The 26,779-nt window shown below is 58.1% G+C and overlaps 3 protein-coding genes across 6 annotated transcripts; all 3 read left to right on the forward strand.

The window, feature by feature from the left end:
- The first annotated feature begins 843 nt into the window (after positions 1-843).
- On the forward strand, positions 844-5,275 carry TEX45 (testis expressed 45). The gene is made up of 8 exons (XM_036314076.1): positions 844-1,544; positions 2,743-2,864; positions 2,945-3,045; positions 3,306-3,418; positions 3,496-3,605; positions 3,934-4,135; positions 4,501-4,586; positions 5,051-5,275. The coding sequence occupies exons 1-8, from the start codon at positions 989-991 to the stop codon at positions 5,273-5,275; spliced, it is 1,515 nt and encodes a 504-aa protein (XP_036169969.1). The 5' UTR covers positions 844-988.
- A 7,508-nt stretch (positions 5,276-12,783) lies between these two features.
- Positions 12,784-16,429, forward strand: ZNF358 (zinc finger protein 358). Of its 3 annotated transcripts, XM_036312151.1 has the most exons (3): positions 12,785-12,959; positions 14,311-14,415; positions 14,648-16,429. In XM_036312151.1, exons 2-3 carry the CDS (start codon positions 14,343-14,345, stop codon positions 16,351-16,353), a joined length of 1,779 nt encoding a protein of 592 aa, XP_036168044.1. In that variant the 5' UTR covers positions 12,785-12,959; positions 14,311-14,342; the 3' UTR covers positions 16,354-16,429. The 3 variants fall into 3 exon arrangements, with proteins under 3 accessions (XP_036168045.1, XP_036168047.1, XP_036168044.1); XM_036312152.1 differs by lacking the exon at positions 14,311-14,415 and having other exon boundaries at positions 12,784-12,959; positions 14,613-16,429; XM_036312154.1 differs by lacking the exon at positions 14,311-14,415 and having other exon boundaries at positions 12,784-12,959.
- A 1,558-nt stretch (positions 16,430-17,987) lies between these two features.
- MCOLN1 (mucolipin 1) lies at positions 17,988-26,544 on the forward strand. 2 transcript variants are annotated; one of them, XM_036312150.1, is made up of 14 exons: positions 17,993-18,220; positions 20,309-20,514; positions 21,204-21,371; positions 21,480-21,645; positions 22,256-22,364; positions 22,613-22,709; positions 22,907-23,006; positions 23,250-23,356; positions 23,481-23,630; positions 23,764-23,865; positions 24,184-24,306; positions 24,723-24,938; positions 26,141-26,280; positions 26,356-26,544. In XM_036312150.1, exons 1-14 carry the CDS (start codon positions 18,190-18,192, stop codon positions 26,390-26,392), a joined length of 1,752 nt encoding a protein of 583 aa, XP_036168043.1. In that variant the 5' UTR covers positions 17,993-18,189; the 3' UTR covers positions 26,393-26,544. The 2 variants fall into 2 exon arrangements, with proteins under 2 accessions (XP_036168042.1, XP_036168043.1); XM_036312149.1 differs by having other exon boundaries at positions 17,988-18,220; positions 21,204-21,645.
- The last annotated feature ends 235 nt before the right edge of the window (positions 26,545-26,779 follow it).

Here is a 26,779-nt window from a genome sequence, read left to right on the forward strand (position 1 = left end):
GCTTCCCGCAGGAGGTGAGCCTGAGCTGGGAGTGCTGCTGGCACCCGCGGGCCTGGTCTCCACGGAGCAGGGAAAACGGTGGGAGAGACACATCTGCTCTGAGGAAGGCAAGAAAGTCCTAGTCAACTAAACAGGATCCTGAGAGACTGGAGCTGAAGGTCCGAGAATTGAGTGCGAGGTAGGCAGACCTCTGACAGCCTGTGGACAGGAAGGGATCCGGGGAATAGTCAGGACCCAGGACAATTGCAGAGGCAGGGCCACCAGGGAGGAGTATGGCAGAGACAGAAGGACTCCCAGACATGGAGGGGAGAGCCGAGGACTGCGGGTGAGGAGAGAGGGCTCCCCCTCAGACACTGCAGAACGCGGAGGTCAATTCCTCCCGCTCCCCATGCTCACTGTGCCCGCTGCTCTTCAGGCGCCCAAATGCCCCCTCCACCTTCCTCAGGCCTTTGCTTACCTGTCATCTCAGGGATGCCTTCCTTTCTAAAGCTGCAGCCCCCCACCCTGACCCCCATCCTCCCACCCTTGTGACTTTAGTTCCCACAGCACTGGTCACCTTCTATTTACATTGCAATGCATTTCATTATGTTATTATGTAATAATAATTTATTTACCACAAGTATGTATCATAATTGTGACATATAATAATTTTACAATGTATTATTATATTACAATGTTGTTGTTATGTTATGGCCTGTCACCTCCCTGCCCCATTATCAACTCCACAGGGCAGGGCTCTCGGCCTGTTCTGTTAACTGATGCGCCCCTTTCCAGGAGTCCACGTCCCGGCGGGCACGAAGTAACTGTCCAATAAACACTGTTTCATATTGTGTTCTCCCTGGGGCAGCGCAGGGGCTGCGCCTGTCTCTTCCCGGGCCCCCAACACCGAGCCCAGCGCCCGGCACACAGAGCAAAACACAGACGGTCCCGACGGGCACGCCGCTCAGTCCGCGTCCCCACCCCCTCACAGGTGGCGCGGCGCCCGGCGATGGCCGCGGGGGCCCGGCTGCAGCTCCCGATGGCGGGGCCGGACCTCCTCCGCGCCTCGCACTTCACCCTGGGGCCAGACGCGCGGCTGCACATGAGCGCCGCGCTCTCCACGGCGCACCGGGACTTCCCGCCCTACCCCGACGTGGCCCCCGCGCCGCCCAGCGCGCCGCCGTCCCGAGCGACCCTCTTCCAGCAGGACGCGCGCTGGGCCCGCGAGGAGCGCGTGTCCGAGGCGCACGCCGCGTTCGCGCCGCAGCCCACGCAGTCGCGGGAGCTGGAGCGGGCGCGCCGGCTCGCCATGCAGGCCAGCCACCTGCACCTGCACGCGGACCCGCGCCGGGGCGCCGGCCTCTCCACCGCGCGCGCCGACTTCCGGTGGCCGCAGCTCCCCGAGCGCGGCAGCCAGCAGAGCCGCGGCGCGCGCCTCATCTTCCACCGCGACTCGGTGCCGCTCGGCCAAGGAGCCAAGCTGCCCTTCCCGCCGACCACCCACCAGGCGCTCTTCCTGCCCCACGACGCGCGCCCGCAGCCCCGCGCGTCCTGCCGCCACCTCGGTGAGCGCCCCCGACGCCCGCGCTGTCTGCGCCGCCCAGAGGCGCTCGAAGCGGGCGGGACTCGGCACCCTCCCCCAGGGGACATTTGGCCATGTCTGGGGATGGATTAGGTTGTCACAAGGGGGAGAGGGGTGCTGCTGGAGTGCAGAGGCCGGGGGTGCTGCTAAACATCCCACCGTGCACAGGGCAGCCCCCACGATAATGATCCAGCCCCAGAGGTCAATAGTGCGAGGTTGGAAAACCCCGGAACCTCGCTTTTGCACCCGTGGAATGGGCACATCTCCTGAATCCTGTTAGAGGCTGTGCTGTGGCAGAAGTAATGAACGCTGGACTGGGGGTCAGACAAGTATGCTAGTGACACCCCCCCACCCCCCTGTGCCCGCCCCCCCCCCCCCCCCCCCCGCCCTGCGCCTCAGTGCTTGAGCACCTGAGCGCGACCTCCACACTGCCGCTGGCAACAGCACAGCCCCCTTGGCCGCCGCAGCTGGGGAAGCGAACAGCGCCCAGGCACAGGTGCCGGGCATAGGGCGGGCGCTCCCCCAGAGCAGCTGTCATCGTGATGCTCCAATTCTCAGTCAAGGGGAACGGCTGGTGGGTATCGCTGGGCAGAGCTCCTTCAACCTGGGTCCAGCGATTGTCAGACTCAGTTCTGGTTCTGAATTTCTCTGATTTCTTTTTCTTTTCTCCCCCCCCGCCTCCTCCTCCTCCTCCTCCTCCTCCTCCTCCTCCTCCTCCTCCTCCTTTTTCTTTGTTTAAGATTTTTGATTTTTAGAGAGAGAAAGGGAGAGGGAGAAAGAGAAAGAGAAACATAGATGTGAGAACCAAACATGCCTGAGACCCCAGCGTGTGCCCTGACCCGGAATGAACCTGCAGCCTTTTGGTGCGATGCCCAGCCCATTGAGACACATGGGCCAGGGCTGGATTCCTGTGATTCCTAACGGCTCTGAGCCTCAGAGAGGCTGCAAAGTGAAGGAGGGGCTAATGCCAGCCCCCCCCCCCCCCCCAAATGAGGTGCAAAGCACTTAACCTAGATATCTGGCTCAGTACTTGGCAGTTATTCTTGTTTTTGTTATTTGTATTATTTTTGGTGTTTGCCAAGCAACCCTCAGGCTAAGCTAGTCAGGACTGCCTACTTCCACAGTGGGCCTGAGGCTGCAGGGCCCTAACCCCCTTCTCTCTGTCATCTTGCCACCCTCAGGGGGCCCCTCCCCGCTCAAGTGGGATCACAGGAGATGGGACCACGAGAGATGGGATGACAGGACCTCCTACCAGAGGCAGTTCCAGGCCCTGATGGGCCCCCCTGCCTTGATGTGTAAGAGGGTAAATTAAGCCTGCTGTGCGGCTGGGGAGGGCAGTGATCGGGCTGGTGGCCTTGCCCTTCCCACCCCGTCCACTCGCAGGACTCCTCCAGTGTCACCCTGGGAGACTTCAAGATTGGCTACGGGCCCATGTGTTCCGAGCAGAAACAAGCCTACAGGCCCAGGAATCTGCCCCCAGACAGGTACAGAGGGGCCCTGACCCGCCACCAGGACAGGGCTAAGGGCTCTTGGCGATGGGTAGTGTGCCACCAAAGACTGTGGGGCCAACACTGTGCCTCTGGGGTCTCTGTTACCTGCAGACTAGGCCCACTGCTGTGCCAGATCTCCCCCATTAGCACCACATGCTTGCCCACTAGGAACCCTGCCCCCATCCCTTTTCCTGGGAGTTTCCAGGGCCCAGATCAGATGGATGCCTCCCCCGCCCCCGCCCCTCTATATGCAGGTATGACAAGGCCCAGGCCTCGGCCTGCATCCACTATTCGAGTGCTAGTCCTGGAGACGGCCTCTTCCATGACAGGACCACCAGTGCCGAGCACTTCTATGCCCGGCAGCCAGGTGAGAGCTGCGGCTGGCCCGCCCCTGGCTCCAGGGCAGCCTCCTAGAGCTGCTGAGCCGCACTCTGCCGCTGGCAGAGCCTTTTGTTCATCACAGTGACCAGACTCCGGAGTCCCACATCCTGGAAGGAAATTGGTGCCCTGGTCCAGGCAGCCTCACCACCTCCATGAACTTCTTCTATGGCCAGGTCGGTGGGAAGTCGGGGAGCAGGCAGGGCTCATTGGGGAAAAGGGCTTCCCAGGGAGAGCAAATAGCATGTGCAAAGGCCCTGAGGTAGGAGTAAGCTTGACATGTGTACAGTGCTCTCCTGAACCTATTTGCATGATCTAGGGCAGCCCCGTAACCACTCCCAGCCTCAGTGACCGTGTCTGTAAAATGAGAGAATACCAACTCTGAGTGCCGGCAAGTGGGGTCCAGAGAGGGTTGCGCTGTCCAAGGTCACACAGCTCTTCCCTCCGACCGGGCCTCGGGACACACTGGACATGGGAGCTTCCTAGTGTCCTGTGGTCCTATAGCCGCCACCGGTGACCAACCCAAACAGCCGCCACATACCTCATGAGAAATTGCAGGATCACGTGATCCTAGGGGAGTCGAAGCTGCGGGGGCAGTTCTTCCAGACCACCATGGGCACGGACTATCCCTCCACCAGCACGGAGCGGCCAGAGAAAGCGCCCAACCTGCACTTGCTGCCTAGCAACATGCCGGAGGGCTTGGGCGGTGAGTGAGACCCACCCCAGAAGGCCGCCCCTGCCACCGCTCGGGCCTCATTCTGGTTCACTTCCGGGAGGGCTAGATCCCACTCCATCCACCAAGATCCCACCTCCTGCCCTAGACAACCCCCCCCCCCCACCTCCACACCGCCCTTCCTCAGTCAGGTTCTGGCTGGGTTCCCGACTCACTAGCCTACCCTACCCTCACCCCCAACAGACATCTCAGCCCCTCCCTCCTTCCCGTCTCCTAATCAGCACGGCCCGGCTGCACCCTGAACCCCTACCCATTCTTAATCTCCTATGTCCCTGCTCTCTGGGGCCTGCCTCTCCTCCTCAGCCCCTCAGTTCAGCCACCCACACTCAAATCTCCAGAACCAGATTTATTGACCATGAACCAGAAGATGCTGAAACCACACCGAGCAGCTCCGGCCTCCATGACCCAGGAGATGCTACAGCAGGTGAGGGGCCCCTCCCTTGCCAGGGAACCCTCAAGTCAGTGTAGAGTTATCTCAGGATGCTTTAATGTCACCTCAGACTCAGAATCAGTGTCAGGTCCTCTCAGAGTCACTCTAGAGTCACCCCAAACTCAAGGTTATCTTGATGCTATGTCATCCCAGCCTCAAGATCATTGCAAGCTCATCTCCAGGGTCATGGCAGGGTCAGCTCAGAAACATCTTTGTATCACCAGCCACAGTTACACCATAAGCTGAGGGTTATCTCAGGGTTGCCTGGAGTCACCCCAGACACTCCCCCAGTTTCTCATTCAGCTCCTGGGGCAGCCCAAACTGGGGTGCCTTTTGCCCACCTCCCCAGAGCCCATGACCAAGTTTTGGTCCTCCCAGGGTGGTGAGCCACAGGGTGGCCCAGGGGGGTCAGCCACCCTCCAGGCTGCCCTGCCACGCTACCCACCCTGACTCCACAGTGCAAGCATAGCCACATGGAGCCCCCACTGGGCAGACAGCGCTTCTTCTCAACCCAATACAAGGACCAGTTTGCCTTCAAGTACCAGGGTCCGACAGTGCTGAGATTTGGCAACTTCCAGGAAAGCCACTTGCCACTGGGCTCCTCTGACCAGTGCTGCTCGGGTGGGACGGTAGACCCTCAGGCCCCCCAGGTCCCTACCTACCCGTGCCCTAGCCAGCAATAAACCACCCTGGCAACATCCAGTCCCTCTCTGTCAATCAGACATGAAAGAGGATGCTTGGGTGAATGGGGACTGAACAGGAAAGAATGACTCCATCAGGAGACTCTGGAGGTTGCCCCACTCTGGGCGGGGAGGCCTTGCCAGTTTGTGCAAAGACTTGGCGGACAGATTTGGTATAAAATGTTCAGGTGCCATGACAATTTATGAATGACATGGAGAGGATGGAGTTAGTACTGAACAGAGGCAGTGTGGCAAGACATTGAGAATGCAGGCTTCTGTGGCTGATGGACAAAGTCCAAATCCTGACTTCTCTATGCCCTGGATTGTAGCATTGGGCAAGTAATTTAACCCCTCTAGCCTCAGTTTGTTCATCTGTAAAATGGAGATAAATAGTAGCTCTCTCCGTGAATGTTATAAATGAGAAATGTGTGGCTGGGGTAAAGGAGGGAGAGCTTATCTTCTGAAGATAAAGGTGAGTAGGTGAGAAGACAATGAAGTTGTGAGATTTCAATCATTAAAAGACTGGGTAGGGCTCAGAGGGGCAATGAAGGGGTCAACACCATATTGGTCCTGCAGTTTCCTCCATTGTGGGCAAAGGCTGGGAGATTATTGGTGCACTGACTGGCTGGGTGACTAGTCAGAACTCACAAAGTCCATCAGGATATGATGAGCTTCAAGGGTATAGGTGTCCAGCCAGCAACAAGATGAAAAGGGTAGGAAAGAGGAGGATGGGATGGGGCCCCTGAACCCATGGGTAAGCTGTTCAGCAAGTAAGGAAAGGACCAGCACCTTGGACAGCGCCTACCTGCCCGTCTGGGGTCTGGCAGGAACACCAAGAAGCTGGGTGGTTCAATCTGGGATAAGAAGGGTCTTGGTGGCCATAACCCGGACCTGCCTCTGTAGGCTGTTGAGAATCAAAGAATGAATATGGCCCTAGCTTGTTTGGCTCAGTGGATAAAGCATTGGACTGCGGACTGAAGGGTCCTGGGTTTGATTCCGGTAAAGGGCACATGCCCTGGTTGTGGAGGGCGTGCAGGAGGCAGCCAATCAATGGTCCTCTCTCATCATTGATGTTTCTATCTCTCTTCCTCTTCCTTCCTTTCTGAAATCAATTATATATATACTAGAGGCCCAGTGCACAAAAATTTGTGCACTCGGGGGGGTGGGGAAGGGGGGGTCCCTCAGCCCGGCCTGTGCCCTCTCGCAGTCTGGGACCCCTCGGGAGATAACGACCTGCTGGCTTAGGCCTGCTCCCGGGTGGCAGAGGGCAGGCCCAATCCCTAGGTGCAGCCCCTGGTCAGGCTCAGAGCAGGGCTGATTGGGGAGTTGGGGCACTGCCCCCTGTCATGCACAGAGAAGGGCAGATCGGGAGGTTGCGATGCCACCCTCAGTCACGCTCAGGGTAGGGCCGATTGGGGGGTTGGGGCACCGCCCCCTGTCACACTCAAGGCAGGGTCGATGGGGAGGTTGTGGCACCACCCCCTGTCACACACAGAGCAGGGCCAATCAGGGGGTTGGGGCGCTGCCCCCTGTCAGACACAGAGCAGGGCCTATCAGGGGGGTTGGGGCTCCGTACACTGTCACGTACAGAGCAGGGCCCATCAGGGGGTTGGGGAGCTCCCCCGTGTCACTCACAGAGTAGGGCCGATAGGGGAGTTGAGGCACCGCCCCCTGTCACACACAGAGCAGCCGATTCAGGGAGTTGGGGCGCTGCACCCTGTCACAATCAGGGCAGGGCCGATGGGGAGGTTATGGCTCTAGCCCATCACACACAGAGCAGGGCCCGTGGGGGGGGGGGGGCGCCGCACCCTGTCACACACAGAGCTGCAGGGTGATCAGGGGGTTGGGGAGCTCCCCCCTATCAGGCACAGAGCAGGGCTGATCAGGGGGTTGGGACGCCTTCCCCTGTCACGAACAGAGCAGGGTGGATAGGGAGGTTGTGGCCCCGCCCCCTGTCACACACAGAGCTGCAGGGCGATCAGGGGTTTGGGCGCTGCCCCCTGTCACGCTGATCCCGGTGCTGGGAGGCATATTACCCTTTTACTATATAGTATAGAGGCCTGGTGCATGGGTGGGGGCCGGCTGGTTTGCCCTGAAGGGTGTCCTGGATCAGGGTGGGGGTCCCCACTGGGGTGCCTGGCCAGTCTGGGTGAGGGGCTGAGGGCTGTTTTCAGGCTGGCGGGTGACTGAAGCTCCCAACTGCTCCTTTTTTTCTTTTTTTTTATTCTGGGCCAGCTTTAGCTCTGGCTCCAGCTCTTAGGCCTCCGCTGCTGAAAGCAGGTATCTGGTTTGTTTCGGTTCTATAAGCGAAACACTGTATCAACTCCAGCTCTGAGATCCAGGCCAGCTGAAAGCAGGTTTCTGGGGTTTTGTTTAGCTTCTATATTTGTAATAATGTTTCAAACTGCAAGCTCAGAGGCCGGCAAGGCAGGCGGAGAATGTTGGTTTCCTCTGTCACTGAAGCAAGCAAGCCTCATGTTAGTTTCAAGCTGCCTGGCTCCCGGCCGCCATCTTGGCTGGAAGTTAATTTGCATATTGCCCTGATTAGCCAATGGGAAGGGTAGCGGACGTATGGCTAATTACCACGTTTCTCTTTTATTAGATAGGACTAGAGGCTCGATGCATGAAAATTCATGCAAAAGTAGGCCTTCCTTACCCCAGCTGCCGGCACCAGCTTCCCTCCAGCACCAGGGACCCGGGCTTCCCTCCTCTGGCCGCCTGCAGGCACCTGGGACCCAGGCTGGCTTCCCTCCGGCCCTGGCTTCATCAGGAAAAACGTCTGGAATGACGTCTGGTCTAATTAGCATATTACCCTTTTAATAATGAATATGACTCCCTGACCCTGTAGTCAGATCTTCAAAAGACCAAGGCCCTCCTGCCCTGGCTGGGTGGGTCAGTTGGTCAGAGTGTCAGCCTATACATCAAAAGGTTGAGGGTTCAATACCTGGTCAGTACATATACCTAGATTTTGGGTTTGATCCCAGATTGGGGCACATATGGGAGGCAACAGATCAATGGTTCTCTGTCTCCCTTCCTCTCTCAAATCAATAAACATATCCTCGGGTGAGGATAAAAAAAAAAAGACCAAGGCCCTCAAGCGCATGGGCTATTAAAAGCCACCCCCAAGCCCAGCCAGGAGCCCCTTCCCTGTAGGCAGCAATTCTGTGGGGCTGTGTTGTCATTGCCACAGAAATGAAAGGAGAGCAGCTTCCAGAGACAAGGTGGCACGCTTATGACTTGCTCCATGATAAACCAGAGCTGCTTTCTTGGCACTACTGACAAATGGACAAGATCATTCTTTGTTGTCAGAGGACATGTTCAGCCTCCTCCCTGACCTTTAACAATTCCATGCCGTTAGCACACTCCCTCTCCCCCCACCAGTTGTGACAACCAAAAAAGTCTCCGGATATTGCCAAATGTCCCCTGGGGGAGAGTTGCCCTGTTGAGCACTATTGCAATAAATTCACCGTACAACGATTCCCAGGACCAATCAGGTCCTCCTGATGGAGCTGGCCTGCTTCTTGACCAGATTATCTGATCGAAAAGGCTTTCCCTTCTTGCCTTGCCTGCCAGACACTCTGAAAGCTTGCCTTGGTGTTCAGTTCCATGCAGCTCCAGTTACAGAATTTTTGTGTGCTCCTGCCTGGTTCTAGGAATGCCTTAAAGCATCCCAGACACCGGGTGAGAAACTACCTTCACCGGGTAGGACTTACAAGGAGACAGATTTCAGCAAACCTTGAAGCAATTTTTAATAACGACACTGACCAGTCCCAGGATGGGTTGCCAAGAAAGAAAAGAAACCTTACTGGAAATATTCGATCAGTGCAGAAAGACACAACATCTTGATGATTCTGGGTGTACAGTACTTTGTGTCGATCCCTCCTATATCCTACTCACCTTCTAAAAAAGGCATTTCCTGCGAACGACAAAACCCAAAAAGGTTTATGAAATAAGGTGAAGAGGACGGAATATAAAGGAAAACAACTTTGTCCATGGGAAGCATCACTGAGCAGCAGAGTTCAGACCTTCCCCTGACCTGCATTTCTGTCCTTCAACAAGCGCCTTCGTGCTGGCCCTCGCTGCTCACTGGTAGCCTGGGGGTGGCAATATCTTCCTTCACAGAGTGGTCACAAGGGTCAAGTAAACTGTGCTCAGTCCATGCTTAGGACAGGGCCCACCCCTCGCTGCAGCTCCACAAATGGTGCCTAAATTTAATGTCTTAAGTCATTTTTGTTGCAAGTGACAAAAACCCAGCTCTAGCTCAAGTGGAAAGGGATTTTATTAACTTAGAATCAAGAAAGTCTGGAAGTAGGTCTAACATCAGACATGCTGGATCCACATCAGGACTCTTCCTCACAATTTAACAACAAGCAGGTGGCAAAAAAAAAAAAACACCCCCAAACAAACAAAAAACAAACACACACACACACACACACACACACACACACACACACACACACACACACAAACAAACCCAGGTACCACAGGTCCTTAGAATTAAAGCCCCAACGGAAACAGGGTCATCTCCCCCTCCCAACTCATATTGGAATTTAAGGAACACTCTGATTGGCCTACTGGAGTCACGTGCACAGCACAAACTTCACAGCTGAGATTGGAAGGCCCAGCTGCTAACCCACCCAGAGCGATTTGGTTCCCCAGTCCACCCGAGGATCTCTGAGTGTGGAGCCCAACCTTGCTGGATTCTGTCTCTAGACACAGACCTGAGCCTGCCCACACCCCTTAAGCTCTGTCTTACCCCAGGTTACAGTCTGGACCAGGGGTGGGCAAGCTTTTTGACTCGAGGGCCACAGTAGGTTCTTAAACTGGACCGGAGGGCCGGAACAAAAGCATGGATGGAGTGTTTGTGTGAACTAATATAAATTCAAAGTAAACATCATTACATAAAAGGGTACGGTCTTTTTTTTTTTTTTAGTTTTATTCATTTCAAACGGGCCGTAGTTTGCCCACGGCTGGCCTGGACGGTGGAAAGACAGCTAGTGGGCTCTTCCCTGGGAGGGTGACTGCTTCCTGTACAGACAGGGAGTGCTCAGTGTTTGAGAACCTCCACCCAGTCCTCTGATAGTCCCAACTTTACTTCCTACCTCATTACTAACTTCCTCTTTTAGTTGGGGGCAGAGAATTCAGCTCTGGCATTCTCACAAGATTGTGTAGATGCTAATCTCTGTTTATATTACAGCATCCTGATATTTTCCTCCAAAGCCCATAAGCCTCAGTCTCGGAGAACACATGGGTAGAGTCCCAAGACAAAATAGCAACAATTTAATCAGCTATTTTTCTTTCACATAACGGAGATTTCGTTTCCTGAGGAGGACTATTCTACAGGGATGCCATATACACCTGGGCAGGTTGTGCAATGCACAGATCTTGGAAGCCCTATTCCCTTTACAGTGAATATATATGTATTAGAGGCCCAGTGCACGAGTGCATGGCATTCGTGCACTAGGGGTGGGGAGGGTCCCTCAGCCCAGCCTGCGCCCTTTTGCAGTCTGGGATCCCTCAGGGGATGTCTGACTGACTGCTTAGTCTTCCTCCCCGTCAGCCGGCTTCTGGCTGAGGGACGCTCCCACTGTGGGAGTGCACTGACCACCAGGGGGCAGCTCCTGCGTTGAATGTCTGCCCCTGGTGGTCAGTGCGTGTCATAGCGACCGGTCGTTCAGCCGTTTGGTTGATTTGCATATTACCCTTTTATTATATAGGAGGCCATTAGCACCAGTCGGCCAGGCTAGAGGCAGGTCACCTCTGCTCGGCCAAGTTCACATTTTATTTCCTTTAATACTCTCCCCTTTCCAGGTACTAATTTCTAAATTAGTCAAGACTGTCAGAGATGCAAGGGACAGAAACCCAGTAAAAGTAGCTCAAAAATCCAGGAAATGTGTTGGCTCATAATAAAGAATGAGGGCTTCTGGCTTCAGGCGTGGTTATCACCAAGAGCTGAACCAATATAGCCAGAGCTGTGTCTCACCTTTACGTCCGGTGGAGATTGGCTTCAGTCTGCAGACTATCCTTGCAGACAGCGAAGGAAGATGACTGCAGGCAGAATGAGGCTCTGTATAAAGCTTATAATCCCAGGAGAATGAGACCCTCCAAAGTCATGTCCTCATCCCAGACCTAATTATTGTGGCCAGGGGATGGGGTTCTTTGATAAGTGTAGGTCACATGGCACTGGGGTGGTTGTGTTAGATCCGGGCCCATCTGGAGAAGTGGAGGGGGACCCACAGAGGGAAAGCAAGGTGCTGGTGGAGCTACTAAGCAGACAGAAACAATAGCTGGCATTACAAGTAGTATTTGCACTAGGGTCATGCAGGAGGTGGCAGGATGAAGAACCAGCAACATAATCCAATTGCAGTCTCAGGGCTCTCAGATCTGCTGCAGGCTTTTCCACAAAGAAGTGAAAAGCAGGTCTCCCGCCACAGGCAAGCGCAGATCTAGAAGGTTCAGGAAGGAAGAGAGACAGCTGCTAGAGTCCTGATTTGCTCAAGGCTGTATTCAAGGGTAGGTGGTGTCAACATTCACCGGGCCAAGACCGTCAGAAGCACACCTGTGCTCAAGGCTTGTTTAGTTTGCCCCAGCGACGAAACCACACACTGGGGAACCACGGAGCGCGTCTGTAGGAGCGAGCTGGGGGCAGGCGGGCATCTTATGGGATCGGGACATGTGCTGGGTAGTTTTGAGGAGAGTGGAAGAGCGCAGAAGCCATCCTCGGAGCCGTCAGGAAGCAGGGAGCAGATGGGTGGTGGTGATCTCAGAAGCGGAGCTGTCTGCGGGGCAGGAGGGGCTGTGTGTGCATTTCTGTGGCTGGAGTGCTGTCTCTGGCTTGGCGCAGACGTGGTCACAGCGTGGCCTCGTACGCTGTGTTTATGCTCTGTGACTGTTTATGTTCCGTGAAGAACATCGCGGCCCAGCTGCAGCCGAGCTCTTTGGTTGCCTCTTCTCGGGGATCTTTGTCTCCAGGTAAAGCTGCCTCCGTCCTTCCCGGTCTCGGCCCCGGCTTCTCCCAGAGATCATCACTCCAGGGAGAGTCGGGCTCAGGGTGACAGCAGAGCGGCCCCTGACTGGGTAGGAAGCGGGAGACACCCAGGGACAGACTCTCCAACTCCTCCTCGGGGCCTTAGGGAAACGCTGGATTAAGCAAAGATAAAGAAGTTTGTAAATTGCAGGGCTTCTCGGAGCCTTGATTATGCTTGTGTGCGTTGCCAGTCTTGAGAGAGACAAAATGGTGCTTTTTGAACAAAGACAGAATTAGAGACAGAGGTAGGAGCGGGAGAGAGAGGGGCACAGAGGCAAACTGATGGAAATGGAGACGCAGAGAAAGGAAGAGAGATAGACGGCGGGGATGGGCAGGGACGGGATGGAGAAAGAGGCGGGACGGGGACGGGGACGGGGACGGGGACGGGGAGGCCGGCACAGGAGCGGGCCGGCCACGGGCTGGCAGGCGGGTCGGGACAAAGGCTGGCGGGGCGGGGGGCGAGGCCGGGCGGGCGCGGGAGAACTACAAGTCCCAGCAGCTCCCGCTGCGGCCCGCGGCCGGCCCCCCTCGATCCCCGGGAGCGCCTGGCGGGGCCGCTGGGCCGAGGGGGCCGCCGGCGGGCGAGCGGGCGGGGCGCTGGCTGCGGGCCCCGGGGGCGCCGGCGGGAGCGGCGGGCCGGGCAGGGGCGAGGGGCGCCGGGTGAGTGTCCCCGCGAGCGGGTCGGCGGACGAGGGCCCGGGTGGGGTGGGCCGGGACCCCGGTGCGGGGGGCGGCCCCGCGGTGCGCCCCCGCCGCGCACGCCGCCGCCCGGGCCCGGAGAGCAGGGTCGTGGCCCCGTGCGAGGGGCCGGCCGCCCGCGGGCCTAGCGCGCCCAGACCAGCGCTGCGGCCCAGGGAGGGCCCGGCCGAGCTGGGCGCCTTCGGGAGGGAAGGATGGGGCACCCCGCTGTGGGCCGGGAGTTCAGGGCGCCCCTCCTCCCGAGGCGATCCGGACCCTCTGCCCCGAAACCCAGCAGGGCCCAGGCATTGTTCCCCCGCCCCGGGCCGGGCTGGGAGTTCCGCCGGCCCTTCCCGTAGAGGGACCCGGCTATTGTTCCTCACTCTCCAGGCTGGGAGCCCAGCGTCCGAAGCCACTTCCCCGGGGGGTGCTCCAGGAACCCAGGAGGGACCTGGGCGTTGTCCCCCCACCTGCCCACCTGGGGCTCTGGGTAGAGGGGGTGATCCAGGAACTCTGCACCGCACTTGCTTACCCAGCCCCAGCTATGGGTTATGGCCAGGATGTCTCCCTCCCCAGGAGAGCCTCCCCCAATACCCAGCCACGGGTGGGTAGCGTAAGGCATCACCTCCCACCAGGTCATCTCGAGCTCCCCCTGCTCCCAGCAGGGTCCCTGCTGTCGTTTCTCCACCCCTTTCCCTATGGATCTTTCCTCCCCGAAGGGACAAAAGTGTCCTGACACACTTCCCCATACCCGCCGGGCACTCAGGAGTCTCCTCCTCCTGGGAGTTGGCTCAGGGGTCCCCCAGTCACCCAGAGGGGCCACGGGTATTGTTTCTGCGCAGCCCCCAGCTAGGGGTTAGAATTCAGAATCTTCTATCCAGTTGGGCAACAGGTGCCCCGACTTTGGGATCCATGGTCTCCCCCCATCCCACGGGCCCACAGGTTATTCCCCACCTGCCAGCTTCAGGACCTGGCGTTCGGGAACACAGAACACAGGTGCTCCGGAACTGTGAGGCTTGGCATTCAGGCGGTCTCTTCCCCAGGAAGTGAGCCAGGTCCCCTGCACTCCCCCAAGGCCCCCAGAGCACTACCAGATGTTGTTTGCTCCCCCCCACCCCCCCGCCTTCATCCCCCAGATACAGGCTTCTAAGTTCGGGATGCTTTATCTCTAGTACTTGAGCCAGAGGTCCCCCACTCCACCAGAAACTCCCAAATATGCCCCCTCTGACTGTGGGACAACAATTCAGGCCGTGTACTTAGAAGCAAGCACAGGATCCCGGACACCCACCCCCTTCCCCATGAGGGGTAGGAACCCAGGACTCTCTCTCTACAGGACCCAAGCTTCCCACAGAGGAGGAGTCCAGGATGGAGAGAGGGGCAGAGCCATGGAGTTGGGCACTGGAGGCCTCTAGTGCCAGATCCCATGACTTCCATCCAGGTGTGGGGCTGAGAAGGGAGGGGCCCCTCATGTCCCACCAGGGTCTCTCCTCTGGCCCCAGCCAGGGCGAGTCACAATCTGCCTGCGGCCTAGAACAAGAAGGATCCGTGTGTATGCTCAGAAGCGGGTTTGGGGGCACAGCTTGGCCACCTATCCCATCCCTGCCCAGGCTCTAAAAGAGACCCCCTGCTCCCCAGAACCTACCTCTGCCCACCCTGTCCTCGCCCTGCAGATCCTGCCCTGGAAGCAGCTGGCACCTCCACAGCTGGGATGCGGCGCTCGGTGCTGGTCAGGAACCCAGGCCACAAAGGCCCGAGGCCTGCTTACGAAGAGCTTGGCTCAGACTCAGAAGACCTGGACCCTGGCCCCGAAGACCCAGAGCCCGACCTGGAGGACCTCAACTCTGTCTCTGAAGACGTGGACCCCGGCTATGAAGAGCTAGAGCCTGTCTCTGATGATCTGGACCCTGACGCGGGAACTCCAGGCTCCATCTTGGGGACGGGTGCCATGGATGCCCAAGATCTCGACCCCATGTCTTCAAGTTTTGATCTCGATCCAGACGTCATTGGCCCTGTGCCCCTGGTCCTTGACCCTAACAGCGACACCCTCAGTCCCCCAGAAGCCCCAGACCTGGACCCCCTCTCCTCCAGCCTTACTGCCACCCCGGAAGGCCTGGCCACCAGCCCGGCGGTGATCCCTGCACCCGCCAGCCCGCCCCGGCCCTTCTCCTGCCCCGATTGTGGGCGAGCCTTCCGGCGCAGTTCGGGGCTGAGCCAGCACCGCCGCACCCACAGCGGCGAGAAGCCCTACCGCTGCCCCGACTGCGGCAAATCGTTCAGCCACGGCGCCACGCTGGCCCAGCACCGGGGCATCCACACGGGCGCACGGCCCTACCAGTGCGCAGCGTGCGGCAAGGCCTTCGGCTGGCGCTCCACGCTGCTCAAGCACCGCAGCAGCCACAGCGGCGAGAAGCCGCACCACTGCCCCGTGTGCGGCAAGGCCTTCGGGCACGGCTCGCTGCTGGCGCAGCACCTGCGCACGCACGGCGGCCCGCGGCCGCACAAGTGCCCGGTGTGCGCCAAGGGCTTCGGGCAGGGCTCGGCGCTGCTGAAGCACCTCCGCACGCACACGGGCGAGCGGCCCTACCCGTGCCCTCAGTGCGGCAAGGCCTTCGGGCAGAGCTCGGCGCTGCTGCAGCACCAGCGCACGCACACGGCCGAGCGCCCCTACCGCTGTCCCCACTGCGGCAAGGCGTTTGGCCAGAGCTCCAACCTGCAGCACCACCTGCGCATCCACACTGGCGAGCGGCCTTATGCCTGTCCCCACTGCTCCAAGGCCTTCGGGCAGAGCTCCGCGCTGCTGCAGCACTTGCACGTGCATTCCGGAGAGCGCCCCTACCGCTGCCAGCTCTGCGGCAAGGCCTTCGGCCAAGCTTCCAGCCTCACCAAGCACAAGAGGGTGCACGAGGGCGCAGCTGCGGCAGCTGCGGCAGCCACAGCTGCTGCCACTGGCCTGGGCCTTAGCCCTGCTTCGATGTTGCGGCCTGGGCAGGTCTCCCTCCCGGGTCCTGATGCTGCCCCTGTGCTTGGTTCTGGCCTGGGCCCCAGCTCTGGCCTGGGCACGGACCCATGCTCTGTGCTGGGCTCCCTCCCCAGTCCCAGCCCTAAACCGGGCCCTGGCTCTGAATCTACCCTCAACCCTGATCCTGTCAAGTCCTCTGACGCTAAGCCTGGTCATGATGCCAATCCTGACCTTGTGGCCAGCCCTGGCCACGGATCCGGTCACAGCTCAGACCCAGATCCTGTGCCCAGCCCCAACCCCAACCCTGAGTCCCGCCCTGACCTCAGCCCTCCCGCCCACGACAGCTCAGCCCTCCCTACCTGTGAGAATCCTGAAAGGGTGCAGGAGCGAGGGGCACTGCTGGGGCCTGACGGCTGAAAGGGGTGCCATCACCCATGGAGGCCTGGAGAAGTTGTGTGTTGTGCAGTTAGTAAAATCTTCCCACTGCCTGCTCGCTCTGTTTCATGGTTCTCCGGTTTTTTTCCCTTAATGCATAGCTCCTCGAAACGGAAGGTGTGGCCTGAGCCAGCCATACATCCGGAATCCTAATGTTCTGGCTCCCCCCTGACATCCTCCAAGCTTCCCAGCGTCCCCCATCCGAGCAGTTACCACTTTGCTCCCCCAGACCTGGTCACCTTCGTTAGCAGCAGACTTACCCTGCAGGTGGTCGGAGAGCATCCTTCCCTTTGGTTTATCTGATGGTGGGGTCCGGCATGCTGAAATTAGGGGGCTGATAATGGAGGCGGATAAGAAGCCATGGGGGAAGTTCTGCCTTGTCTGTTCCCCTAACTGACCCCTTGCCCCTCGAAGTCCACACTATAGGTACACCACTGGACAAAGGAGGTTGCTCATGTATGCATTCAATAAACATCTATTGAGAGCTCACAGGTACCACATTTGGAAACATTTAAACAGTAATTACATGGTCTGGTACGTTCTAAATGTATAAAGGACTCTGATTTAGTTTGGGGACAGCTTTCTCAGGAAGGACCACTAATTTAATCATCAGCACTGCCCAGCCTGTGCTACGCTTTTGCAGTTTCTCCATGAAGCAGGCAACTATGGTTGAGCATCCCCATTCGGCAAATGATGAAACCGAGGCACATGGACTTTCAGGGGCTCTTTGGAAGACAAGAAATGGCAGTTGGCAGCGCCTAGATTTTAACCGGAATTGTCTGCCCCCACCCCCCAGCCTATGTTCTTAACCATTATTCTCCAGGGCAAGAGTGCTCAAAGGCTCTGGGGCCATTGAAAGATGAACTGGGGGCCCGACCATGTGGCTCAGTGGTTGAGCATCAACCTATGAACCAGGAGGTTATGGTTCAATTCCCAGTCAGGGCACAGGCCCGGGTTATGGGCTCTGTCTCATCATTGATGTTTCTATCTCCCTCTCCTTTCCTCTCTGAAATCAATACCAATAAATTTTTGTTAAAAAGAAAGATGAACTAAGAGAGGAGGTGGCGGCGGACCAGAAGGCTCTGGAAGTTGCTGCAGGGAGTTTGTCATCTCAGGGAAACGGGAAGTCGCCGGCAGGTTCTGGGGAAGGACTAATAGGAATTATTCTTTGAAGACGGCCTGGCTGCTGATGGAGGTGTAATGGGAGGGGTCGGGAGTGGGAGTCTAAGATCGGAGAGGAGGTTGCTGCAGTGGTCCGGGCCAGGAGTGGTGGGACTCTGGGCTGAGAGCTATAAAAGTGAGAACAAGTGGGCCTATTTGGGATATAATTAGGAAGTGAAATAGGATTTGCTGATAGGTCATGAGAGGGGCCGAAGAGGAAGGATTTGAGAGCAATCAGGGAATTTCTGGGAGGATGGAGGGAAACAACCCTTAGAAAGATGTAGGGTCATCGCTGGACATCGCGGACATGGAAGTCAAGATGCCGGCAGGACGCAGGCAGGACAGGGAGCCCGCCCATGTTGCAGCATCTGGCTCGCCCGGCGGCGCTAGGGCCCCGCGACCGCCCTCGGCCGCCCGGCGCCGCGTGGGTGCGCGCGCACTCCGCGATGGCAGGCGCGGTCTCGGCGCAGGGCTCTGGGGTCGCATCCTGTCACGTGCCTCCCAGGGCGCCCTGGGCACGTGACCGGGCGCGAGTCACCTGACGCGCAAGGGTTTGAAGCGGCGCCGCGAGGGAGCGAGACCGCAGTGACAGCGGCGGGCGCTGGTGCCCTGGCTGCTCCGCCGCGCCCGCCGGCGTCCGGCGCTCCCCGCCCCGGGATGGCAGCCCCCGGGGGCTGGGGTGGCTCAGGTGAGGTCGCTGCCCCGACTCGGGGCGGCGGAGTACCGGTCTCCCTGGCCCGAACTCCCGTGCTGACCTCGCAGCTTAGGGCGGTGGGGATTTGGGCTCGTGGACCCGGGAGGCGGGCGGGCACCAGCTTTCCCGACACGGAGTGGCGGGGCTCCCGACGGCCTTCCTGGACCCAGGCTGTGCTCGGAGGTCCCGAACTCCGACCGCGAGCGGGCCCCGCCAGCTTCTCTGACTCGGGCAGCGAGGCTCCCGTTCTGAGCCTCGGCTGCGACCGCTCAGCTTTGCAGGAACTCGGCGGGCACCGGTTTCTCCATCCCGCACGAGACTCCCCGGATTTCCTTCCCCCATCCAGGAGGTGGATGCTCCGCTACTCTAACCACAGGCCGAGCACTGGGGCATTGCCTCCTTGAGCCTCGGCGTCTGACTCTCTCTCAGATCTCCGAACCCACGGAAGCTCAGCTTTCCTGAAGGCAGGCGTGGGGTGCCCTGCCTCCAGTCCCTTCAGTCTCCACCTCTCCTGGGGCAGCCTGGAGGAAGGCCCTGCTGTTGATCTTCCCTTGTAGAGCTAGCGGGATACCCTGAAAGGTGTCTCACTGGTAGGGCCTGGGATGGGTTAGCTATGACCCAGAGAGAGAGGCCGGCCTGCCCTCTGGCTTCCATCCAGCTCTCTTGTAGACAACTGCGAAAGCATCCAAACTCCAAAGGGACGGGACCAGTCAGGAGCTGGGCCTCCCTGCAGAACAGGTTCTGGCAGTGGCCACAGCCATCCTGGTGGCAGTGCCAGGCAGGGGGGCAGCCAGGTCCTGGAAAGAAGCTGGGTTCTCCCAGTTGGGTGGTGGTGGGGGTGCCAGGGACAGTTCTGGGCTGCTGTGACCAGCTGTGACCCCAGCAGTTGCGGAAACCTTGGCCCTTCCTCTTAGGCTGGCGGGGATTGAAGGGAACAAGCAGTGCTTAGAATAGCCTCTGTCTCCTGAAGAATTACTGATATTCGAGCTGAGCTGCGTTATCTCACTCCATTCTGGAAGCATTCTCAGGGTTTTGGCCTCAGGGGGAGACTTTTAAGAAATTTCCACTATAAAAAATTAATTTCAGAAAGAAAGGGAGAGGGAGAGAGAGATAAAACATCAATAATGAGAGAGAATCATTGGCTGCCTCCTGCATGCCTCCTACTGGGCATCGAGCCCAAAACCCGTGCATGTGCCTGACAGGGACGGGAAGACCAGCTCCTAGTTCATGGGTTGATGCTCAACCACTGAGCCCAGCGCCCAGGCTTTTTCCGTTTTTCAGATGAGGGAACTGAGACTTAGGAAGGTGCCTGGGGTCCCCTGACCAGAAGAGGCAGGTCTGGGATTTGGTCCTAGGGCTGTGTGGTTTCCAGGAGCTGGTAGCCTTAATGAAGATGCCATATTAGCTCACAAACTGACTTACGGGCAGTGCTGTAATAACATTGGCCCACGCACAGTGAGTCTTCAGCAAATGCATTCCCTTATTGCCCTACGTATTGACATTCCCTTCTCCAAGCCTGTGGCTGTGAGAGCGTCAGCTGGACAGATCAGGTCATGATGAGTGGGAAGGGTTTTCCAGAAAATACTAGAATGCAGCTCAGTTCCATGTTCATGCCTGGGGTTTGGAGTTGGGATGTGCCCAGGAGCCTTGCGTACCCTGTGAGAAGCCAGTGGGAGCAATTCATTCTCTCCTCACAGATCAACAGGAATAATGGTGGGATGTCCTGACATTCTTACCACACTACCAGCCCTGTGATAAAGACTTTGTAAGCATCAAATCCTCAGCTTCCTGTGAGAGATGCTATTGCCACATTTTGCCAATGAGAACTTGAGCCCAGAGAGTCTGGGTGCCCTGTCCGTGCCCGTGAGCATCAGGGTCAGGTATCAACTCAGGCCCTTTTGAGTCCCAAACTTGAATTTGCAACCTCCGAGCAGCACTGCTGTATATATTCATAAAACGTAGGTTTTCAGATTTTCTGAGATCTCCCAGAATTCTTTCTTGGCTAGGATGTGAGATCTGCCTTCCTTTGGGGAGGTAGGCCGGGCTGGGTCCGGTCCCCACTGCTCTCTTCCATTCCCACAGAGACCGAGCACCTCCTGACCGCCAGCCCCGGGTATGGGACCCAGGCAGGGGCATCGCCGGCCCCTCCAGCCCCTCTGGAAGAAGAAGACCTCCGCCGCCGTCTCAAGTACTTCTTTATGAGTCCCTGTGACAAGTTTCGGGCCAAGGGCCGCAAGCCCTTTAAGCTGATGCTGCAAGTGGTTAAGATCTTGGTAGTCACTGTACAGGTGAGACCTGTGGGAGCCCCAGCAGGAATGGTGCTGTGGCCACTGTGTTCCTTGAAGGAGAGTCTGGGAGTCAGAACCTCGTCCTGACCCTGCGGCAGCATAATGACTGTAACAATGGCAGTAATAAGTCAGAAAACCCGCTGAGCTCTAGGTGAGCAGCTTCTTTTAACCTCACACATGCCCCTATTTTGTAGATGAGGCAGCTGAGGCTCAGCGAGGTGAAGGGATTGGTCCAAAGTCACTGGGATTTGCTGGCACTCGAACCCAGGCAGTCTGGCACCATGCTGACCCTCAAAGAGAACTGACCCAGTGGCTGAACAGATACTTGCCCCCTTTCCCATGCCAGGCTCTGTGCTGGGGTCTTGTGATCCCAAGATGAATCAGACCCTGCCCTAGGGCGCTGTGACTTTGGACATGTGACTGTACTTCTAATTTCCCCTTGGTAAGGGTTCCAGCACTGTGGTACTTACCCTATAGGTTTGGGTTAACATGGAAGTTGGCATCAAGTAAACATTTCATGAACACTAGTTGCTACCCTGAGATATATGAGTGCCACTATGTGCTATGCATTGGGAACAAATGGTGGGCATGGAAGATGGCGGGCATGGAGTGGGTCCTCTACTCTTCCTCCATTCATGCATCGAGGGCGGTCCCATCCCAGCAGTGTCAACCCCCTGTCATCCCACCAGCTCATCCTTTTTGGGCTCAGCAACCAGCTGGCAGTGACATTCCGCGAGGAGAACACCATTGCCTTCCGCCACCTCTTCCTCCTGGGCTACTCTGATGGGGCAGACGACACCTTCGCCGCCTATACGCGGGAGCAGCTCTACCAGGCTATCTTCTATGCTGTGGACCAGGTGCGGGCAGCCAAGGGCAGGTGCAGGCAGCCAGGGCAGGTGGGCAGGTGGGCAGGTGGGCAGGTGGTGGTGGTGGGGCTGACGGACCCTCCCCTTCTCTGCCTACAGTACCTGATGCTCCCTAATGTGTCGCTGGGCCACTACGCATATGTACGGGGCGGGGGCACCCCCTGGGCCAATGGCTCAGCCCTGGCCCTCTGCCAGCGGTACTACCACCGCGGCCACGTGGACCCAGCCAATGACACCTTTGACATCGACCCAAGGGTTGTCACTGGTGAGTGGACAAGGCAGGGCTGAGCTATTGGGGGTCCCTGGCTGCTGGGATTAAAATCCCAGCTCTACCCTCATCCAGGAGATGGGTTGTCTTGAGTATTGATAATGTATGCAACGTGTCTAGAAGAATGCTTGGCATGTAGAAAGAGCCAGGTGTTATGTTTAATATCATTAATCCACTAATCAGTTAGGGCAGGGGTGGGCAAACTTTTTGGCTCGAGGGCCACAATGGGTTCTTAAACTGGACCGGAGGGCCGGAACAAAAGCATGGATGGAGTGTTTGTGTGAACTAATATAAATTCAAAGTAAACATCATTACATAAAAGGGTATGGTCTTTTTTTTTTTTTTTTTTTTAGTTTTATTCATTTCAAACGGGCTGGATTCGGCCCGCGGGCCGTAGTTTGCCCACGGCTGAGTTAGGGCCTACAGAGCTCCAGGCCCTAGTGTCTGTTCAGGGAATAGACATACTGGGCCCTACCCCAGGGAAATGGGGGACAAACAACAAATGCTCAAGTACAAAGTGAATGAGGGCAGGGGTCTCCCAGGGACTCTGGGAGACTTGCCTGTGCCTCCTCTATCCTGTGCCCGTTCCCTGACTCCCTGTCCTCAGATTGCATTCGGGTGGACCCTCCTGAGAGACCCTTTGTGCCCCCCAGTGATGACTTCTCTCTCTTGGATGGCAGCGCCAGTTACAAGAACCTCACGCTCAAATTCCACAAGTACTGCCCGATGGAGGGGGTCGCCAGGGGCTGGGCAGAGGGTGGGGGGAGGCAGGAGGCCAGGTGTCCTTGGAGCCCCCCTGGCAGCCACTTCCCTGAAGGTGGGGGCAGGGCGGGCCAGGCGGATGCCTGCTGAGTGATCACTTCCCTCTGCCAGCTGCAGAGTCAGCATCGGGCAGGAGTGTTGGCACTCTAGGGCCTCAGGGAGCTGTGGAGCTCCCTCCCCCTCACCAGAACCCTCCCCTCAGGCTGATCAACGTCACCATCCACTTCCAGCTGAAGACCATCAACCTTCAAAGCCTGATCAACAATGAGATCCCCGACTGCTACACCTTCAGCATCCTGGTGAGCCCGCAGTGTCCCGAGTAAGAGCATGGACCCAGCCGTGATCTGGGGTGGGGAGCAGGACTTCTGAGCTCCAGGGCTAGGGACCCGTGGCCAAGGGCCGCATGTGGGTGCTGAGAGCCTGGAGCTAGACAGACCATCCTTCATGCAGGTCTGGGCGCCCAGGCCTGTCCAGGCTCACTCTGTATCCCACACAGATCACGTTTGACAATAAGGCATTCAGCGGGCGCGTCCCCATCAGCCTGGAGACCCAGGTCCACATCCAGGAGTGTAAGCACCCCAGTGTCTTCAGGCATGGTGAGTCCTCAAACCCTAGACCAGGGATTTCAACACCCCAGACCAGCATCAACCAGGGACCCTGACCTACCGAGGGATCCCTGAACCTCAGACCCACACTGACTGAGCTTCTAACTCAGGATAGCCATGAGCCCCCTGACCAGCCCAGACCGGCCCTGCAGTCCCCTTGGCCTGGCCCGGCCCCAGCCCTGGCCTCCCAAGGCCCCAGGCTACCCCGGCTCTACCCAAGGCCTCTCCTCACAGGAGACAACAGCTTCCGGCTGCTGTTTGACGTGGTAGTGATCCTCACCTGCTCCTTCTCCTTCCTGCTGTGTGCCCGCTCCCTGCTCCGTGGCTTCCTGCTGCAGAATGTGAGAGCCATCCCAGCGTCACATGTGCCCAAACCGGCCTTGCCCAGTTCTGGGGCCAGAAGGGCTGTGGGTGGCAGGAGGCTCCCATGCCTGGAAAAGCCCTCACCCCGCCTGCCTCCTGCAGGAGTTTGTGGGGTTCATGTGGCGGCAGCGGGGACGGGCCATCAGCCTGTGGGAGCGGCTGGAATTTGTTAACGGCTGGTACATCCTGCTGGTCACCAGCGATGTGCTCACCATCTCGGGCACCATCATGAAGATCGGCATTGAAGCTAAGGTGGGTCCTGCCCACACCTTGCCCGGGGCCACAGCAGCCCCTTCCAGACCTTGGCCCCTATACTGCCCCCACCAATGCCCACCTGGGGCCACATTCCCCAGCCAGATGTGGTTGACACTGCTCCCACTCCTAGAACCTGGCCAGCTACGATGTCTGCAGCATCCTCCTGGGCACCTCGACGCTGCTCGTCTGGGTCGGCGTCATCCGCTACCTGACCTTCTTCCACAAGTACAATGTGAGCCTGGGTGCAGGCTGGGCCCTCCCTCCGGTTGGCAGCCACACATCCCCCAGGTCCCACCTCCCAAATTCATACTCATGCGCAGTCACCAGCCCCTGCAGAGGACCCGTCATGAGTCTTTTAGCCATATACCTGTCCACCCAGACGTGCCTGTCACTGAATCTGAGCAGGGACCATGTGAGCCTGGCCCTCAGCTCCAGACTCCCCCTTCTCAGCTCCCCAGCTATGCCCTAAGCCAGGCCCTGCCCGCTTCGCCCGTGTGCACTGACGACCAGGGTTGTGGCCATGCCCTCATCAGCCATCTGCCCGTTGCAGATCCTCATCGCCACACTGCGGGTGGCCCTGCCCAGCGTCATGCGCTTCTGCTGCTGTGTGGCTGTCATCTACCTGGGCTACTGCTTCTGTGGCTGGATCGTGTTGGGGCCCTATCACGTGAAGGTAGGGACCAGCAGGGCTGTGGGGGTGCATGGCCCACAGGTGAAGGTTCTCTGGCTCCCTTCCTCCGAGCCTACGTCCCAAGCCCTCGGCCCCTGGTTTAACTCTCACTGACCTGGACACACTGCGTGACCCTCTGTACTTTACCAAGAGGTCTGCAGCGGCTCTACCCACTGACTCTGGCCTTATGACCTTATTGACATGACGACTCTAAATGACCCCATTGTAACTGCTGATATTCTGCCCACTGTCCCTCTGACCCCTGGTAACCCTGGCCTTGACTCTAGGGCACTGTCATTGCATAGTGAGCCCCAGGTGGCCCCATTGTAACTACTAGTACTCTGCTGTCCCCTCTGACTCCCGGTCCCCCCGCCCAGCCCCCTCCCTACAATCCCACTGACTTCACTGCCTGGCCACAGTTCCGCTCGCTGTCCATGGTGTCGGAGTGCCTGTTCTCGCTCATCAATGGGGATGACATGTTTGTGACGTTTGCGGCGATGCAGACGCAGCAGGGCCGCAGCAGCCTCGTCTGGCTCTTCTCCCAGATCTACCTTTACTCCTTCATCAGCCTCTTCATCTACATGGTGCTGAGCCTCTTCATCGCGCTCATCACTGGTGCCTATGACGCCATCAAGGTCAGCCGCGCCTCCCCTCCAGCGAGCCGCCCCATGGGGCCAGCCCCATCACACACAGCTCTAACCAGGGCTCCGTGTCCCTTGGAAGCCCCCACGGGGGGGTCTCAGAGGACATGGCGGGGTGAGGAGAGAAGGACCCAGGGAGAGAATATGGGAGACTCTGCAAAGCCAAAGGAAGTGGTGGCTGGAAATTAGGGGTCACAGGTGGGACTGATGTCATGGCTTACCTGCCACCTTCTCAGTTTGATCAGGTGAGCTCCGGCCAGGTAGGGTCTCGAGTCGGCTTTTACCAACAGGGACACCAGGCCGCAGAGTTTCAGTGACTTACCAAGGTCAGCAACTGAGGGGTGAAACCAGGCTCCACCAGGAAGCCTTGCTCCTCACCCTCTGTCCTGTGGGGGCAGACAGTGGGGGTTAGAGGAGAGAATGGGGCAGAGCAGAATGTGCGGGTGGCAGGTAGGCAGGATTCTTGTAGCCAACGCGTCCAAGGGCCTATTGTGAGCCAAGCCCTGTGCTGGGCCAGGCCTCTAGGAAACAAGGTGAGGTGTACGCAGGCTGCCCAGAGCCAGTGGGCAAGACGGATAATGCATGAGCAGGAGTGTGATCACTGCCTGTGAGAGCTAGGAAGCAAGGAAAGTCTCTAGAATGTGCTGTTCAATACGAGCCTCTAACCTCATGGGACTATTTAAATTTTGACTTTCATTAAAATGAAATACAATTCCAAAATTCAGTTCCTCACTCACACCATCCACACATCAAGTGCCCAGGAGCCCATGTGGCTAGCGGCTTCCTGATTGAACACCCTAGAATCAAACCTTTCCGTCATATCAGGAAGTTCTAGATTGAGAGGTGGGATCCCAAGAGAGGGAGCACCAGGGGGAAGGGGCACCTGGAGCAAAGGCCGCGTAGCCAGAAAGAACTTGGGGAAGGGATGGTGGCTCCCTCCCGAGGCGGAGGGCAAAGGCTGGGCTCGCTGAAAGCTGCGGCGTCCACCCACTGAGGAGTAGATGGGCGCCACCTGGCCCAGGTGCGGGGTCGCACATCCCACGCATCCAGGAGTCAGGGAGCTCTTCCTGGAATCACAAGGGCCCAGAGGTGGGAGCCGCTCGGGACAGAGAGGAGACCCAGATGGCGGGGGAGGTGGTGGGGGAGGGAAGATCCAAGGAGCCCCTTGCACGGCGGCCACCCGCATCTCTCCGCAGCACCCGGGCAGCACGGGCGTGGAGCCCAGCGAGCTGCAGGCCTACATCGCGCAGTGCCAGGACAGCCCCACCTCCGGCAAGTTCCGCCGCGGGAGCGGCTCGGCCTGCAGCCTGTGCTGCTCCGGCCGGAGCAGGAGCAGGTTGGATCCCCCGGGAACGGGGAGGGCTGCCGGGGAACTGCCGCCTGCCCGCCCCCTGACACTGCCCTCCTCCAGGGACGCCTCGGAGGAGCGACCGCTGCTGGTGAACTGACCCGGACCCGGGACCGCGGACCGCGGACCGCAGAGAGCCGGGCTGGCCGTTTTTAGGGGTGGCTTTTAGGACTGGCTCTCGCACCCTGTGCAGGCGTGGGCCACTGGGTCGGACAAGCATAGGGTGGGTGTTAAATAAAAAGGGAAAATACACGTGGTGGTCCCATTTCTAGCGGGAGGGGCATTCCAAGAGCCCCTCGTCTCCAGCCCCCTTTTTTTTTTTCTTCGTTATTTTTTTTTTAATTTATTGCTTAAAGTATTACAAAGGGTATTACATATGTGTCCATTTTATCCCCCCGCCCTAGACAGTCCCCTAGCCTCCCCTATCCCCCAGTGTCTTATGTCCATTGGTTATGCTTATATGCATGCATACAAGTCCTTTAGTTGA

Source organism: Myotis myotis, unplaced genomic scaffold (assembly GCF_014108235.1).
Source record: "Myotis myotis isolate mMyoMyo1 unplaced genomic scaffold, mMyoMyo1.p scaffold_m19_p_6, whole genome shotgun sequence".
In the NCBI taxonomy this organism is placed as follows: Eukaryota; Metazoa; Chordata; class Mammalia; order Chiroptera; family Vespertilionidae; genus Myotis; species Myotis myotis.